Source organism: Antedon bifida, chromosome 5, assembly GCF_963402885.1.
Source record: "Antedon bifida chromosome 5, ecAntBifi1.1, whole genome shotgun sequence".
NCBI classification, from domain to species: Eukaryota; Metazoa; Echinodermata; class Crinoidea; order Comatulida; family Antedonidae; genus Antedon; species Antedon bifida.
In genome coordinates, this window is record NC_136230.1 from 15,064,356 (window position 1) to 15,077,982 (window position 13,627).

At 34.8% G+C, this 13,627-nt stretch overlaps 1 protein-coding gene across 1 annotated transcript; it reads right to left on the reverse strand.

Annotated features, from left to right (window-relative positions):
* Positions 1 to 6,207: 6,207 nt before the first annotated feature.
* On the reverse strand, positions 6,208 to 12,682 carry LOC144842446 (uncharacterized). The gene is made up of 10 exons (XM_078698893.1): positions 12,548 to 12,682; positions 12,297 to 12,446; positions 12,020 to 12,104; positions 11,676 to 11,785; positions 10,728 to 10,990; positions 9,497 to 9,667; positions 9,112 to 9,205; positions 8,578 to 8,775; positions 8,210 to 8,367; positions 6,208 to 8,076 (listed from the first exon to the last, which is right to left on the reverse strand). Exons 1-10 carry the CDS (start codon positions 12,612 to 12,614, stop codon positions 7,465 to 7,467), a joined length of 1,908 nt encoding a protein of 635 aa, XP_078555019.1. The 5' UTR covers positions 12,615 to 12,682; the 3' UTR covers positions 6,208 to 7,464.
* Positions 12,683 to 13,627: the final 945 nt, after the last annotated feature.

Below are 13,627 nucleotides of genomic sequence, written 5' to 3' on the forward strand. Positions count from 1 at the left end.
GAATGACATGTGTTTAAAAATATAGACATTTATAATTAGGCCTACCTATGAACCAAAACATGAAATTTCCTCTAATTGTGTTATAATATCACTCTATGTTTCCAATGAATTACGGTCGGCGACAACTAATTACCGATATAAATATGTTACACATAATAAAAAGGAGAGTATTTGGTATAACATGCATGTATGTATGTGCTACCCATTATAAATATTGGGTATCACAACTAATTACCGATATAATGTTACACATTAATAAAAAGGATAGTATTTTGGTATGAAATGCACATAAAGTGTGCCACCCATTATAAATATTGGGTAGCACAAATAATTACCGATATAAATATGTTACACATTAACAAAAAGGATAGTATTTTGGTATAAAATGCACATTAAGTCTGTGCTACCCATTATTAGGTAGATTGTTAGCGAAAATGTTTTCACTGTCCCGTTTACACAACAACGTTGAGCAACGTTGTGTAATATAGCCTATTGTAAAATGGCTATTCCTGCCTTAAAATTGGCACTGGTATAAAATATAAACATTAATAATTACTTAAGTATCAGAAAACTGAATTGCTTCGAACTGTGTTGTAATGATATCGGTAGGTCTTCTGTTACTAAGGAATGTTAACGAATGTTTCCCTGTCCCGTTTACACAACAACGTTGAGCAACGTTGTGTTATTTTATAACATTCTATCCTTGTCTTAAAATTGGCACTGATATAAAAATATAAACATTAGTAATTACTTAAATATCAGAAAATGAAATGCCTCTAATTGTGTTGTAATATCGGTAGGTCCAGCGTTGCCAAAGGGATTATTAGCGAATGTTTTCCCTGTCCCGTTTACACAACAACGTTGAGCAACGTTGTGTTATATTATAAATACCCTATTGGCCATAAAATTGGCACGGGTATAAAATATAAACATTTATAAGTAATTTTGAACCAGAAAATGAAATGCCTCTAATTGTGTTGTAATATCGGTAGGTCCAGCGTTGTTGCCACATGAATTATTAGCGAATGTTTTCCCTGTCCCGTTTTTTACACAACAACGTTGAGCAACGTTGTGTTATATTATAAAATGCCCTATGGGTCATAAAAGTGGAACGGGTATAAAATATAAACAGTTATAAGTAATTTTGAACCAGAAAATGAAATGCCTCTAATTGTGTTGTAATATCGGTAGGTCCAGCGTTGCCACAGGGATTTTTAGCGAATGTTTTCCCTGTCCCGTTTACACAACAACGTTGAGCAACGTTGTGTTACATTATAAAATTCCCTATTCATAAAAGTGACACGGGTATAAAATATAAACATTTATAAGTAAGTTTGAACCAGAAATGAAATGCCTCTAATTGTGTTGTAATATCGGTAGATAGCCAACGTTGCCAAAAGGATTATTAGCGAATGTTTTCCCTGTCCCGTTTACACAACAACGTTGAGCAACATTGTGTTATATTATAAAATGCCCTATGGGCCATAAAAGTGGCACGGGTATAAAATATAAACATTTATAAGTAATTTTGAACCAGAAAATGAAATGCCTCTAATTGTGTTGTAATATCGGTAGGTCCAGCGTTGTTGCCACATGGATTATTAGCGAATGTTTTCCTGTCCCGTTTTTTACACAACAACGTTGAGCAACGTTGTGTTATATTATAAAATGCCCTATGGGTCATAAAAGTGGAACGGGTATAAAATATAAACATTTATAAGTAATTTTGAACCAGAAAATGAAATGCCTCTAATTGTGTTGTAATATCGGTAGGTCCAGCGTTGCCACAGGGATTTTTAGCGAATGTTTTCCCTGTCCCGTTTACACAACAACGTTGAGCAACGTTGTGTTATATTATAAAATTCCCTATTCATAAAAGTGACACGGGTATAAAATATAAACATTTATAAGTAAGTTTGAACCAGAAATGAAATGCCTCTAATTGTGTTGTAATATCGGTAGATAGCCAACGTTGCCAAAAGGATTATTAGCGAATGTTTTCCCTGTCCTGTTTACACAACAACGTTGAGCAATGTTGTGTTATATTATAAAATGCCCTATGGGCCATAAAAGTGGCACGGGTATAAAATATAAGCATTTATAAGTAATTTTGAACACTAATTGTGTTGTAATATCGGTAGGTCCAGCGTTGCCACAGGGATTATTAGCGAATGTTTTCCCTGTCCTGTTTACACAACAACGTTGAGCAACGTTGTGTTATATTATAAAATGCCCTATGGGCCATAAAAGTGGCACGGGTATAAAATATAAACATTTATAAGTAATTTTGAACCAGAAAATGAAATGCCTCTAATTGTGTTGTAATATCGGTAGGTCCAGCGTTGCCGAAGGGATTATTAGCGAATGTTTTCCCTGTCCCGTTTACACAACAACGTTGAGCAACGTTGTGTTATATTATAAAATTCCCTATTCATAAAAGTGACACGGGTATAAAATATAAACATTTATAAGTAAGTTTGAACCAGAAATGAAATGCCTCTAATTGTGTTGTAATATCGGTAGATAGCCAACGTTGCCAAAGGGATTAGCCAATGTTTTTTCTGTCCCGTTTACACACCAACGTTGAGCAACGTTGTGTTATATTATAAAATGCCACATCCCTGCTTTAAAATTGGCACTGATATAAAAATATAAACATTAATAACTACTAAAGTATCAGAACATAAAATTGTCTCGAATTGTGTAATATAGGTATCCAACGTTGCCAAAGGAATTAATAGCGAATGTTTTCCCTGTCCCGTTTCAAATACACACAGCAACGTTGAGCAACATTATACAATTCTATCCTTGCCTTAAAATTGGCACTGATAAAAAATATTAACATTAATAATTATTAATTACTTAAATATCAGAAAATGAAATTGTCTCTAATTATGTTTTAACATTGGTATGTCGCATTATGTTGCCAAGGAATTATTAGCGAATGTTTTCCCTGTCTCGTTTGAAATACACAATATGCAACAACGTTGAACAATGATGTGTTATAATTATACAAGGCCTACCCTAGTAAAAATGAAAGTGGGATCCCAGTGGGATCCCAGGGGATCCCACTGGGATATGGTTATCCCAGTGGGATAGCACCATCCCACTGGGATTTTATATTGACACAGTGGGATTTTCTAGGATGAGTGAAAAATCCCAGTGGGATCCCACTGGGATAGATATATCCCAGTGGGATTGTTTTATCTCACTGGGATAATATGAAATCCCAGTGGGATTCAAATTATCCTACTGGGATGAATAAAATCCCAGTATTAAATACCACTACTTTATCAAATCCCACTCAAGTGGGATAAAATCCCAGTACCATCCCACTCCTTTGTAAAATCCCACTCAAGAGGGACAAAATCCCAGCTCCATCCCAGTACCATCCCACTACTTTATCAAATCCCACTCAAGTGGGATAAAATCCCAGTACCATCCCACTCAAGAGGGACAAAATCCCAGCTCCATTCCAGTACCATCCCACTACTTTATCAAATCCCACTGAAGTGGGATAAAATCCCAGTACCATCCCACTCAAGAGGGACAAAATCCCAGCTCCATCCCAGTACCATCCCACTACTTTATCAAATCCCACTCAAGTGGGATAAAATCCCAGTACCATCCCACTCCTTTATCAAATCCCACTCAAGTGGGATAAAATCCCAGTACCATCCCACTCAAGAGGGACAAAATCCCAGCTCCATTCCAGTACCATCCCACTACTTTATCAAATCCCACTCAAGTGGGATAAAATCCCAGTGCCATCCCACTACTTTATCAAATCCCACTCAAGTGGGATAAAATCCCAGTACCATCCCACTCAAGAGGGACAAAGATCACACAGCCCCCTCAAAACACAACACTATATAAACAAACAAAACCCCTGGACACACAAAGATGTGCGAGTCGGGGAAAACCCCATCCCCCAAAATACTCCCACTTTTAAACGCGCATTCACATTTTCTATTTTTATAGATCAATAAAATCCAGTGTGCCACCCACTCAATCATCAGATTTTTGTTGGTTTTGCGTTATTTTATAGTCTGTAATACATCGTAAATGATCAGATAAGAGCCGCCGATTTCGGAAAAGGAGGATACCCGGCATCATGGCCGTGGCTTCTTTGATCACTTACGATGAGCGAGTAGTTTATGTCATCTCATTCTATTTAACATCCATTTTATTAACAAGTTTTTGAGTTAACTCTTTTATATTTACTATGTTTCATAACGTTTACAAGTTTTAATTAATTGTTGAGTTGAGTTCCTTTAATATGTTGAGGGTATTACGCTATTGGTTTCCTAGCTGATGAGTGCAATGCACGCCTGCATAGACAATGCATGTTAATTGTTGTGCAGGAGATCCGATCAATAGCCACCTCCCTAACTGAGGATCGAAACAGTTATCATCATTGGTGTCATATGAAAAATAAATTTAAATCAAAATAAAAAAGTAATTGGCTTAAATACACTCAAAATTTATATTTTTGGAATTCCCAAAATCAATTTAACCTGTGCAATAAATGATGATGATAGCTGTCCTGGGATAAACAACCCAGTTACTTATTTTTATACTAATTTGGTAATCAACATCGACAGCAGTGGTTCAGAAAGAGTCGAGCTCATTGACGATTTCACATGATCTCGTCGGCTTTTCTTTGTATGCCTCACAGCAGTAGGTAAGTACTGTACTTATTATTCTCTCCAAGCTTTTGGTTGGTGACTTGGCAAAAAAACCCATTCCAGTATGTTTCATCTTGAACAATAATTTTTGTTAGACGGACATAATTGTTTATATAGCAACTAAATGAATGATAATGGTTAATTGATGAAAGATTATACAGCATAGCGTCACTTTGATCAGATCTCCTGATAATGAATTAATGTAAAGGAAACCAAAAGCGCAATATTCATTATAATAGTATTCCATCTTGGTTAGCCAATTAATAAAAATTGTAGAAACAACTTGACAAGTCATTATTATCAAATCAATCTTATTATCCTAGCAAACACCCTGGACACACAAAGATGTGCGAGTCGGGGAAAACCCCATCCCCCAAAATACTCCCACTTTTAAACGCGCATTCACATTTTCTATTTTTATAGATCAATAAAATCCAGTGTGCCACCCACTCAATCATCAGATTTTTGTTGGTTTTGCGTTATTTTATAGTCTGTAATACATCGTAAATGATCAGATAAGAGCCGCCGATTTCGGAAAAGGAGGATACCCGGCATCATGGCCGTGGCTTCTTTGATCACTTACGATGAGCGAGTAGTTTATGTCATCTCATTCTATTTAACATCCATTTTATTAACAAGTTTTTGAGTTAACTCTTTTATATTTACTATGTTTCATAACGTTTACAAGTTTTAATTAATTGTTGAGTTGAGTTCCTTTAATATGTTGAGGGTATTACGCTATTGGTTTCCTAGCTGATGAGTGCAATGCACGCCTGCATAGACAATGCATGTTAATTGTTGTGCAGGAGATCCGATCAATAGCCACCTCCCTAACTGAGGATCGAAACAGTTATCATCATTGGTGTCATATGAAAAATAAATTTAAATCAAAATAAAAAAGTAATTGGCTTAAATACACTCAAAATTTATATTTTTGGAATTCCCAAAATCAATTTAACCTGTGCAATAAATGATGATGATAGCTGTCCTGGGATAAACAACCCAGTTACTTATTTTTATACTAATTTGGTAATCAACATCGACAGCAGTGGTTCAGAAAGAGTCGAGCTCATTGACGATTTCACATGATCTCGTCGGCTTTTCTTTGTATGCCTCACAGCAGTAGGTAAGTACTGTACTTATTATTCTCTCCAAGCTTTTGGTTGGTGACTTGGCAAAAAAACCCATTCCAGTATGTTTCATCTTGAACAATAATTTTTGTTAGACGGACATAATTGTTTATATAGCAACTAAATGAATGATAATGGTTAATTGATGAAAGATTATACAGCATAGCGTCACTTTGATCAGATCTCCTGATAATGAATTAATGTAAAGGAAACCAAAAGCGCAATATTCATTATAATAGTATTCCATCTTGGTTAGCCAATTAATAAAAATTGTAGAAACAACTTGACAAGTCATTATTATCAAATCAATCTTATTATCCTAGCAAACACAAATCCATACAGTAATACTGATCCAGATTGTTTATTGGAAATTGTATATTACAATACAGTATAAACAATTTTGTAGGCCTATTTAAAATTAGTTTGAAAATAACAATGCAATATACCAAACTTTCAAATTTCCATGAAGCAGAGAAATGTCAGTAGAATAATAGATTGATAACAAATGTGTGTAATAACCTGTGTGTTCAAAGACCATTTTTTCCAATTACTTTTCATACCATACATGATAAATTCCATTGGTTTTTATGATTGATTCCTGTGCACATTTAAAGCTCAGGTACAGGCATGAATTTTAAATGTAATATCTGGTTAATTGTACATAAATCAAATATTTATAATGAAATCAAGACAAAAAAACATGAATTTCCCTTAATATGGTCAAATACAAAATTTGGCAAAATTCTGCCATAAAAACTAGGAAGACCTTTTTTCAGTAGTTAGGTAGTTAACCTAATGTAATAACATGTCTGGTGACTCCCTAGAAGGTGAAAAAAAGATGGTGGATATACAGTGGATAATTTTTGCTATAGCATGAAAATAAAAATCTGAAGTTGAATAAAAATACCAGAACTGTAAAATTCAAGTTATATTACCTATATTTAGTCATCTGATAACATTTTTTACCACACCGTTTAGTTTTCATAGCTTTTTAAAATGCCTCTCTATTTACAAAATTTGTGTACAAAAGAATAGAGATTTTACTGTGTAATTTGAAAAGGGGTTTCATTTTCAGACATCAGAAAACAAATAATTTGTCCAAAATTCAATGAATCTGAATCTTTGTATACAATAGAATAATTTTGTGTTCGTTTTGTTGTGCTAGTGGTTTTAGAAGTGTAGCAATGTTTACCGATTTTGTACTTAGAAAAACTCTTTGTGAAACGGATATTTTGTGGTTGTTCAAAGTAGTTAGCAATATTTGGCAATCTTTGAAATTTGCCAATAACGCCATTGGCAACAGCCTGATTTTCCTCTGTTGCTAGTTTTGATGACAGTTTACTAAAAAGCTTCTTCATGTCATTGTTATTTGTTTCCTCTGTTAAACTTCTCACTAAGTCAGGAAGGGCCTTTGTCATTTGTACTGCGAATGAAATCACTGATAAGAAAGTGCTTATTTTCAACAAGCTCGTGTAACACAAATAAAATCCCAAAAATTATGAAACATAGGGGAAACTATAGATCGATAATTATTGGAATGTATGATCAATAGAAATTTTTTGCCCGCACCTGGCCTTTAAAGCTTTTGAATCAAAATGTAATCAACAATCATAATAAAACATTCAATTTGATTAGAGATTCAATATTCAATTGTGTTCAAGCAGATTTGGTGGATATGACATATACATGCCATCATCTGTTTCAATAAATACACACTTCTTACAGATTTCTGTAAGAGGAAGCAAGATATTATTACCTGGGGTTACAATTGCCATATGATTACAAAGTTGTCTGTGTGTGTAACTGTTAAGGGTTGGGTTTTGAATGCGAGTTGGTGCAATTAGAGACTGATTAGAAATGTATTTTTGGACAATTGCAAAAGGGGTTTCATTTTCAGACATCAGAAAACAAATAATTTGTCCAAAATTCAATGAATCTGAATCTTTGTATACAATAGAATAATTTTGTGTTCGTTTTGTTGTGCTAGTGGTTTTAGAAGTGTAGCAATGTTTACCGATTTTGTACTTAGAAAAACTCTTTGTGAAACGGATATTTTGTGGTTGTTCAAAGTAGTTAGCAATATTTGGCAATCTTTGAAATTTGCCAATAACGCCATTGGCAACAGCCTGATTTTCCTCTGTTGCTAGTTTTGATGACAGTTTACTAAAAAGCTTCTTCATGTCATTGTTATTTGTTTCCTCTGTTAAACTTCTCACTAAGTCAGGAAGGGCCTTTGTCATTTGTACTGCAAATGAAATCTGAAATCCAAGAACATTATTTATTACTGTATTAAAAAGTAAAATAAGCATTAGCATTATTTCTTATTATTATTATTATTATTTAGCTTTCAAGCACCTATATATAATTGTACATATAATAATGAATGTATACCTGGCTATTCACATATCTTGTGCCATGAAACATACTTTTGAGGTGAGCATTCATTGACTCGAACCCAAAGCAAGAAAAATGGAAAAGTGGGCCATACAGTTTAACAAAGTATGGCATGTGTCGTAATGTGTGAATATTCATTGTCTGTCTTGTTTCACCTGCCGAGGGAAAAGGCATATACCGTATTCATTTAATGTGATTATACTCATTGTTCATTTCTACAAACAATATGACAATCATGTTTATTAACTAGATACAAAAGTTGTCAAATGTGCACGTCATCAGGCTGAGAGTATAGAAATCATATTTATGTATTCTCAATCATTGAATGGTTTGAAAAATTGTAATAAATATGCAGTTGCATTTACCGTATATAGTTGGAAAAATTTGACAAAAATCATTCAGAAGAATGTTGGCATATGAGAGGTCTGCTGATGTGATGCGTTCTTGAACAAGCAGAGACAATCCAGACACTAATAGGCAATAGTGGATGAAAATATCCGGTTCCAATATGCCTCTTAACACAGGTACTGAAAAGTGAAGTAACCATTCACGGTACTCTGTAGCTGTAATAACAACGCAAAAGTCACATAATCATGGAAAAACAGGTGTCTAGGAAACTTGGATATATCTGAGTTTTCTAGATCTAGAAAACTCAGATATATCTGAGCTCTGAGTTTTCTAGACACCCTGAAAAAACGGCTACAATTTATGAAACATGCAATCCAGTTGAAGGTCGCAAAATGATTGAAGGTTACATTGGTAATATTTTCAACATTTGCTTTTGATGTGTTTTGTCTGATCATACCATATTCAACTTAAGGAAATAAAAATGGTGCACGTCATACTCTGTATATAAACAGTATAGACTACTGGAAAAAAATGAAAAAGAATTTTATTACCTTTCCAGTGCTGGCTTTCCTCCAACCTTCTTTGACTACGAGCAATAAAATCGGGTAACTTTATCTTCATAAATCTTGTATTCATAAGATCAATCTACATTAACATTCAATTTATATTTATTATTATAATTAAATTAGGTGTATCAGAATATGAAACATTAAAAATTGCTAATAACAATATAAAAAGGACTAAATAAACAGTATAGTATTGTGTGTAATCTAAATGCATATTCAACAGTTATCAGTTAGAACACAAGTGACAAATTAGCTAAATTATTCAAACAATGATTGTTTAGAAGCTCACTGGAATTAAATCTACATAATTTGTGTTTATAAAAGAAGTATGTGCAATTTCAAATGAAATTTTCTTTTAAATATGTTTTACCTTAGAACCAATATAAAACTTCTTTGCCTTGTGGTCTTTTCCAAGCCACAAGTTCAACATGGATTTGGTAACTCCTAACAAGCAGGAATGCATCCAGTCAATTGGAAATACACATGATAAATCAACATAGCTCAAAGCTACCAAAGGGCATGCTCCCTTTATTCCTCTGACCTGAAAGTATGAAAATATATCAATTAAATAATGGAGCTATAAATTGTGATTGTATAGGCATTGTACAATAACTTTACACAATCAATAAAAAAAAGTCTACAATAACACTGAGACAATTTGATTGTTGTCTCAGAATAACAGTAGCCGTTTACAACTGTTATATCTAGCGGTACCACAAAGGATTTCATGACCTAATTCTACTTGGTAGTCATGGCATCTGTAAAAAAATATTGTAACATGTTACAATATTTTTTTCTCATGATCACTATGGTAACAGAGTGCAGTGAATTCCATGTTATTGTTGACGACCGAGCGAGTTCATTGCGGAAGTTTACAATCGTCACGTTCACGCATTTCCTTTCTGGTACGCGGTACGAAGCGAATTTAAATATATGTAAACACTTATAACCCCAAGGTCGCTGATACCAATAATATTTATGGCTAGTCTGGTTAGTAGGACTACTACTGATATACCTTCAGCACAGCTGAGTTGGTGGGTAGACTAGGCCTAGCCTAGAGTGGATGATTTGAAGGCTAGCTATTTTGTTAAGTATCACTAAAAAGGGAAACGTCCGTAATTTTTCAGAAATCAATGACGAACGTACGGAAATGAAGACCAAAATACATAAACTACCAGCAATTATAATTTACCTTAAATTTTAGGAAACCCTCAGCAAAACATAATAATTAATGAACAAATCAACGACTCGAACTAAAAGGTCCGTAATGCAAGCTTCCGGGTTTCTCCATACTACAAGCATGGACAAGCGTTGAAACACGGCATGTGTTTCAAGGAGCAACGGGCAGAGTACAATGCACTGGGTCTGTCAGTTCGAAAATCATTCTGCGCAGTCTCAAAAACCACTGAAAATAAACGTCTGGGAGCGTCTTTGGGTAAAGATAGCGTTTAACGTTTTTCGTGGGCGACTACTCACTGATTTTAACTGATTATTGAAAAGCGAAAACTTTGATATAAAATGATTTTAAAAAAAATTTATTTTCAAATAAATTGTTATTCGGCGTTATGGAGCAGAATAATAATAATAATAAAATAACTCACAGCCTTGCGTGTTACGGCAGCAGTTCTGGCGTCTTGAATGATAGTTTGATGTGACCGATGTTCATTGTTGTCAGTGAACGGATAGTGTCTGTGAAGTGGGGCATTTGGTCTTGTCATACCCTCGTCTAAACAAAGTGAACAGCCAAACCGACCATTAAATTGTTTCATATTAGACACCATTGCTCTGGCCGGTAAGTCTAAACACGATGCCAGTAGATGCCCTTTTACTTGTTTTTCTCCATAGCACGTCATGATTTGAATTCCTGCGATTGAATCATCAGTGTACAAGTATCATATAAATATTTAGCCAGAAAAGTTGTTATGGTTTTATTATATTTATTTTAATCCCCTTCCCCCTTTACAGCGAACCCCCATCCCCGACATGCCCAATACCTCATCCTCATCTCCCACAGTACATAAGGTTGTTCGTAAATTGAAAAAATCGTAAACTCGTTCGTGAATAACTCTAACCAGGGAGATGTAAAATAAACTAACTTCTTCCCTCCTGTATGAGGGTACGTCGAGCGATACGTGTCTGTAAATTTCAAAGAGTTGCTAATGAATTGCAGATTTTCAGCTGAAATATAAATACGTATTTTTGGTACCTGGATGCCCCTGGATGTAACATGTTATTGTTGTTATAGCCTTCTTCCGACGTACATAAAAAAATTGAACGCTGCGGTTATTATAGTATTTATGTTTATGAAATATAGTGTATCATCATCATAGAGCATTATAGTGAATATTAATATATTACACTATACTTTCTATAGAATCATGTACTGTAGTTTACATTATAACATCCGATTTTTTTTATAGGCCACCAGCCGATACGTACTCAACTCAAATACTACCTATTTGTCCGAAGCCCCCCCCCCCCCCTTTGACAGACCCTGGCTACGGCCCTGTACGTTACAGTATTTTGAACATTAAAAAAAAAATACGAACCTCTACTAAACCGCAACAGAACGTCAATAAGTGATCGCAAGTATGTCGTCATACTTGGCTTTTCGGCTTGGCAGTGCAGAAGACATGGTATTATGTATCGTCTTGCAAATCTGAAATGTGTAAATAGTACGGTATTGGTGGATCATTCCAGAACAGGTTAATTATAACCTACCGGTATGTCTTATATTTTGCATTAACATTTGAAATTTAGGCGATCCAACAATCGCCCACCCCCTCTTCATCCTCTCCCACTGACATCTAAAAAAACACCAGTAAAGTAATTTTTTAAAGTATAAGTAATTTATTTTACAAAATATATTGCATGTTATTACTAATGTACCTACCTATATTGCACTGGCAATTCATTAATTGCCAAGTATACAGGCCAGAGACTTCCTTTATTTGATGATTTGAAAACTGCCACGCCATCTGCATAAAAAAAATCATTTCAAAAAAATGTATCATCCACATTTAGGCTATGACATACTGAACGCTTTATTGGGATTTTTCCCTTCGACCCCACCGCGACATCGCGGCGGCAGCCACATTACCCTCAGGAAAGTGATGATGATATGTGTTAGTTGTTAATTTCATATCATAAATAACTACCATGATGCTAACCAGTATTCATCATGAATGTCAGATGAACAGTATTCATCATCGGTTCTCTTGGAACAATTCTACTGTACTCTTCACCGTCACATACGTCCTTCCACACACCAGCTTCCGCGTACCGACGTCTTGCCATTACCATCTCACAAAAATGTTGATCTGAAAAATACATTTATTTAAAAAGAGGTTAGAAAACGTGTCTGTTATTTTATAATACCACTGTGTATTTGAAAAGGTTGTATACAATAACGTCATCTTACCTTGGAAAAGTTTTTGAATCTGATTTTCGACATCCAAGCTTAAGTACTCTAGCACTTTCCCACTCATGTCCGTACAGTTACATGAATCGGATGACGTTTCCACTTCTCTATTGCAGTTTTCGCAGTAAAAATGGGTTGTTGATGTTTCAAATTGGGTATTTTTCTTTAGAATCTCTTTGACCATGTAAGTTGACTTAGCGATGACACACGTTGGTGGAAGTATAGAGGCAATCAAATGTAGAAGATCGGAGAATGCTTCTCCCGAAAGTGAATGTTTGATAACGAATAGCATTAAAGATGTATATAGTAAGAGAAATATGTGTCTGAGGACAACCGTCAAATAAAGGATGTTTGCCATTGACGGGTTCCTCGCCTTCGATGTTGTCGTACTCATCATCTGTCGGTGCGTCACTACTGATCGAAGGATCGGTGGTAGGCCGACTTGAGATGGTACTATCACTACTACTACTATCGTCAGTATTTGAGACATTTTCTGGTGATGAAAAAATGGAGCTACTCCTGTCTAATTCAAAATCAGACTCACTTTCGCTTGACGAAGAACTTGTCAATATTGATTCCCTTAATAAGGGGCCAGGTGTTTTTTTAGCTAATATTACTGCTTTCAAATATCGAGCACGTCTAGGGTTAAACCCATGACGTTTTGATAGTACACGCCGTCTCTTTTGCGGTGTTGCCAGAAATTGCTCTTCTGTTGTGGTGGTATCACTTGAATCCATGTTGCATACTACTAGGCCTAGTACTACCTACAGTATCGAAATTAATAAAATGTTAAAAACAAATCAAAGATAAACGCAAGCAATTATATAGCAAAAATGATTACCTCTAAAAAGGGCACCTTGTAAAATTTAGGGGGGGTTGCATGCGGACCCAATGACACAATATTGATTGATTTTTATAAAGAATATAAAGCCTTATTAATTATAATATAAGTTAAGTTATATTTTAGGCCTAGCCTATATTGAAAAATCAGTACTTACTACTTGATTTAAATAGAGTTCTTTCAAATCCAAACATATTACCGCGAAATTTGAAAGACGATGCAAGCTTGTGCACAATATG

Coding starts and splice junctions, on each gene's coding strand:
- LOC144842446 (XM_078698893.1), bottom strand. CDS start 12,614: ATGAGTGGGAAAGTGCTAGAGTACTTAAGCTTGGATGTCGAAAATCAG. Junction 12,105..12,296: donor GACATTCATGATGAATACTG/GTTAGCATCATG, acceptor TTTTTTATGCAG/ATGGCGTGGCAGTTTTCAAA. Junction 9,668..10,727: donor CTGCCGTAACACGCAAGGCT/GTGAGTTATTTT, acceptor TCATACTTTCAG/GTCAGAGGAATAAAGGGAGC.